The sequence below is a fragment of the Stigmatopora argus genome, chromosome 9 (assembly GCF_051989625.1).
Source record: "Stigmatopora argus isolate UIUO_Sarg chromosome 9, RoL_Sarg_1.0, whole genome shotgun sequence".
NCBI lineage: Eukaryota > Metazoa > Chordata > Actinopteri > Syngnathiformes > Syngnathidae > Stigmatopora > Stigmatopora argus.
The window spans coordinates 11,907,255-11,912,748 of record NC_135395.1 but is presented as its reverse complement, the minus strand read 5'-3'; the positions used below and the strand labels follow the sequence as shown (position 1 = coordinate 11,912,748).

The window sequence follows — 5,494 nt, the reverse complement described above, 5'->3', positions numbered from 1 at the left end:
CCGACATGTTCTGATTGGTGCGGCACGCTGAGCTGATGCATGAAATGTGATGTCAGCACTTTCGCATGCTAGCACCAACCCCGGTGTCGGTCCTTCGTAAAGTTGACGTAAATGTCAAGGACGTGGTACAGATGTTTTTACAATCGGATTAATCAATGAAACAAGTATTCTCTGGTAAGGGAAATTTTGTGTAAGACACCTGCAACCGGCAGCCAGCGGAGGGAAAAATTACTCACAATATATGTTAGGCTATATCATTTTTGTATGGTATAGATTTTGGCTTTTCCAGATTTTTTTGTGATGGGGTCACACATTTCTTATCTAATCATCAGCCTTCCACTTCGACTCATCAGAAAGGACCGTAATACCGCAAACTACTGTATTAAACCACTTCAATAAATTACCGATCTTGCCAAATGTTTGAATTTGTGTTCTCGCCCTCCAACAAGATCTACTTCAGGGCCATTTGTAGGGAAAAGCCTTTAGGCTTGCAGCCAAAACAGTCAGCGGCCACTCTATGAAATGAATCATCGAACGCTGCGCTGTGGTCCTTGTCAGTGTGTTTTGGGATAATTAAAGGAGAAACTCTGGGTGGTGTTTGGGCCAAAACATGATCACATACTCGTAGAATGACAGCCTCCATGATGAGCCGGAGATTAGCCTTTGATCTCCTCAGGGCCTCCTGCTAGTGCGCCAGATGGAGCACCTGGTTAAGTGAACCAAGACCTTCTCCTAAGTTACTGCTGTCATCTAGCTACATGACAGCCTGTCATCTAAATTAACCAACTCTATCGTCTTTCTGGTTGAATCTCCATGAAAGTTGGAAATTGCGCTTTGTAAAGAGCATCAAATGAGTTATATTTGAAAATCCAGAGTTAACTCTTCGCTTAGGGAGGAGTAAAAACAAAAATGTATAAAATGCTTTTAGGTGAGAACATTCGAAAAGATGATTCCAGATAAAATGGAACAAAATCTGTTCTTTCTTTGGAAATCGAAAGAGTTAGCACATGACTTTTGGAATAAGATTGAACTTTCCGACTTGGTTCGAACAGGAATTTGAAGTCAAGCAAAAGAGAAGGGAAAGCCCAGATGAACATTTGATTAAGTCAAGAAGGGGAAAAGAAAGTCAACAGCTTCCCCAAAAAAAAGATGACCATAAGTCAGTGAACTCCAATAGCATGAACTATTAACGGTCATACAGTGCGGACATTTACAACCAATCAGAGTTAACATTAAGGTTCATCTGATATGAATAAAGTATGAAAGCAGAACCTCTCCCTCATTTACATTTTGTTTTTCAACAGATCCAAGGGAAGGACTTCTTTTATGGCTTTATCACAGTAGCCTGGCATAATTTAAAAATTATGCAATAATTTAGCAATGATCTCAAATGTTCTCTTTCTGAACTAGGGGGGAAACATATGGATAAACATGGATTCCATGGAACTTGAAGACTGTGGCTCCTACTCAAAGGGGAAAGTTACAGTGAATGGGTTGGCTCCTGAAGGTAATGTATAATAATAATAACAATATGATAAAATGATTAAAACCGAGAGTCAACTGGCCTCAATAATGCTAAGTTTTAAAACATCTGCATTCCTTCCACTATTTTTAAATACAGGTCCGTGGTTTATTTATTCTTTTAGTGATATATTTTTTCAATTAGTTAAGGATATTGCAAAAAGAAAATGGTTCACTGTCCACGTTTGTTTTAAAGTCATGGTTCACGTCACATATAGAACAGTGAGGGGACGTTAAAACGCTATGTGCTTTACTGCAAATGTTTACATACTAGAGCTCATGCGTAATAAGTGTAGTCTGGCTGTGAGCTAGACATATAGATAGAATGTCAGCAATCTCCCTTTAAAAAGACGGACTACTTGTGCTCTTATGACTATTTAAAATAAGAATCAGAATTCTACTTGCTGGCCAAGTAGGTTAGAAACACAAACGGTTTTCATTTTTCAGTTTTAGCCCATCCAAAGAACACAAAAAGAGTGGAAAATATACGCAGCTTCAACTTTAAAAATCCATTCATTTTCAATAAATGTTAACATTATGAAAGTAACAGTACAATCAAATTAGGAATTCATCATTTCAGGTTGTTATAAACTGACAATGTTTTCCTTTTCATTTGTTTAGTGAATTTTCAACCAAGAAAATCCAGACTTGTCACTGTGTGTCTTGGTTTGCTGTGCGCAGTATTTCTGGCTGGAAACATTGGACAATTCATCTTCTGTATGTCAAAATAAAAGCTTGTTAGCATGAATATTTGACATGCTGTTGCGCGAGTTTTTGTCAGCAATTTCATCACTTTGAATCTATTTTCACAGATGAACTTTTGCCTCGTTTTTCAATGGAGGACAAGGCTAAATCTGACCATTTGACTCAAGAGACTGGCCAATATCACCATCACAAATTCAACCAAGTGGAGCAAAAGCAACTTGAGGTCGCTTTGTATAACATGACGAGGGACAAAAAACAGTTACAGACCAGTTATGATTCACTCCTTAAAGAGAAAGAACAACTTCGAATTAATCAAAGCACCGAGTTTGCCGAGTTTGAAGCACGTTTCCTAAGTCTGAAAACTGAGAAACAACACTTGCAACACAATTACACTTCACTGAAAAATGAGGAGAACCAGTTACAAGCCCGTTACGAGACCCTTGTTAAAGAGAAAGCGAAGCTAGGGAGCAAATACGATTCCCTTGTGGAAGAGAAAAGGCTTCTGCTATCTAGTAAAACCAATGTGTCTACAGAAAGAGATAAGTGCAAGTCTAGTTTTGAAAATCTGAAAACTGAGAAAGACCTGTTGCAACGAAATTTCTCTTCACTGTGTAAGGACAAAGACCTGCTACAGCTCAGATTCGAGTCCCTCTCTAAAGAGAAAGAACAGCTTCAAACTAGTAGATCAACCTTGACAGCTGAAAAAGATGAGTTCAGGTCCCGCTTCAACAGTTTGAAAACTGAGAAAGAACAGTTAGATCATGATTATGCTTTACTGAGACAACAGAAAGACCACTTACAGGTTAGTCACAAGTCCGTCATGAAAGACAAAGAGCAGTTACAGACCAGCTTCGATTCGCTCAGTAAAGACCAAAAGCTTCTTCTTGAAAGTAAAGCAACCTTTTTAAATGAACGAGATCAGTGCAGGTCCAGTCTCAACAATATGGAGAAAGAGAAAAAACAGTTACGACACAATAGCTCTTCATTGAGAAGCGAGATGGACCAGTTGCAAGCTCGTTACAATTCTCTTGATAGAGACACAAAGCTTCTCTCAACAGCTAAAGCCAGTTTGTTAAATGAAAGCGAACAGTGCAGGTCCCGATTTGACTTTCTAAGCAATGAGAAAAATCAGCTACAGCAAAGCTACTCTTCACTGAGCAGCGAGAAAGCTCAGTTACAGAACCAACACGCCTCACTCATCCAAGAGAAAGTGCTAACTATAACCCAATTGACTACTGAAAGAGATAGGCTCAAGTCCCTCTATAGCAATATTGCAAATGAGAGAAACGATTTGCAGACCAATTACACTTTGCTGGAGGCTGGAAAAAATCAACTTGAAAGAAGGCTCGTTGCGTTCAGTCGAATGTGTCTACGTCAGACAAAGAATAGCGACTGCGACACACTGCGGATGGATTATGAACAGCTGCAAAGAAATCAGAGCAGCCTTGAAACACTAAGGTACGATCTACAGCGGAATTTGGACAAAATGACCACAAAGCTAAAAGGTAAGACCACGGCAGACAAAAGTCCAGTTACTCCATCAATCTCCTCGTTTTGATGGCATTGTGTAGGTAGGAGCTGTAAGGCCGGGTGGCAGAAGTTTGAAACCAACTGCTACTTTGTATCGAGCATGAAGCTGGATTGGGGAGAAAGCAGACAAGACTGCATCAACAAGGGAGCCGACTTGGTCATCATAACCAGCCGGCCGGAACAGGTGGGACTGACAAACTCGCAAATGAGATGAGAATTGGTATCGGGAGCCAAAAAAATGGAACCAGTGCAAAACTAGTACTCTTAGAGAATCAAGGAATTCTAACATGAAAATTCCAGTCTCATTCGGTTTGTATCCCCACTCCTAACAAATTCAAAAAGATCAATTTAATGTGAGATTCTGGTCTTCACAAACAGGCATTCCTGAACGGTTTATTGGGCACGGGCAAACATGCGTGGATCGGCATGAGCGACCATATTAATGAGGGAACCTGGATGTGGGTGGATGGTACTCCCGTCATCACAGAGTAAGATTGTCATTTTTTTAAAGCCAAAACATCGCATGATTGTTTTGTTAATGTTTGTTTGTTTTAACTACAGCTTCTGGCAGAAGGGGCAACCAAATAACCTCCGTAACCAGGACTGCGGCGAAATGCAAAAAAAAACCAATTTATTGTTTGGAACCTGGAACGACGACCCATGTTCCCTTCCACAACAATGGATTTGTGAGGGTTGATCGCAATCGTGCCTTTAAAAATGAACAAAAGTGTGTATTCTTTATATTCATCACTGGTGATTATGTGCTGACAATTTTTTTCAGCCCAAATTTTGAATGCTGCTATTCACTGACTGATAAATTTTGATATTTGTGTTTTAGAAACTATAACTGTGAATGCATTCGTGAGAATGCATTAAAGTTTTCAGCTCCAAGAATGACTGAAAAAAATGAAAATGGAAGAATGAAAAAAACACGAGTTCATAAAATATCAATGCTCAACAGTTAAAGTGTTACCTACATAGTAATTTGTTCCGACGCATATTTTGTCAGGGCTGAAAAAAGAAGCATTGTGACGGTGAACTGTTCATCTGTGTGTCACGGATGTTGGGTGCAGCAGCAACTATCCACAAACAACTATGTGGGCGTCCCATTCTTAATTTAGGAAGCAATGCTATGTTCGTCTGAAGGGAAAGTCTCACTCTGTATTAAATTACCAAATCCAGCTGCAGCGTCGACGGGGTCACGTTGCGATGAGATCAATTATGGTGATGTGAAGGGGCGTAATTAGTGGTGTTGTTTTAGAAGGTGCCATTTAAACACGTTGCCAATGTTCATCAGGCTGTCAGTCAAAAGTACACATTTTATCGCCCGAGATGGAAAATGAAAAGCAGATGCCAAATATTGTTTTATATTCAGAAGTTACAGATTGAAAAAAATAGAAAACAAAACTGTATGAATCATGCTTCCTCATTTCTAACCCATCAGCTCAGTCAGTTACTTTGCATGTGTACCCTTACTGAAGTTTTAAGCAGATAGGAAAAAGAGGAAAATTACTCAAATCAACAAGAGCCAACTTCCATGAAAATTGAATTAATGAAAGCACAGAACTTAAACAGAATACGACTTGCAAATGACTTTAGAATCTTCAGGCAAGAAAAGATACCTTAAATTGCATACATTTAAGACAACGGATCCCTCCGTGCTGATGCTATCTGACCTTCATTTAATCAAAACAAACAAGCCAAACAAGCGATAAGAGGGGGAGATGGCCATGGCTGA

General features: G+C 39.4%; 1 protein-coding gene across 1 annotated transcript; it reads left to right on the top strand.

Moving 5' to 3' along the window:
- The first annotated feature begins 1,316 nt into the window (after positions 1-1,316).
- On the top strand, positions 1,317-4,716 carry LOC144082562 (uncharacterized). Its single transcript, XM_077609800.1, has 6 exons — positions 1,317-1,507; positions 2,143-2,238; positions 2,334-3,731; positions 3,798-3,940; positions 4,135-4,244; positions 4,318-4,716. Exons 1-6 carry the CDS (start codon positions 1,432-1,434, stop codon positions 4,451-4,453), a joined length of 1,959 nt encoding a protein of 652 aa, XP_077465926.1. The 5' UTR covers positions 1,317-1,431; the 3' UTR covers positions 4,454-4,716.
- The last annotated feature ends 778 nt before the right edge of the window (positions 4,717-5,494 follow it).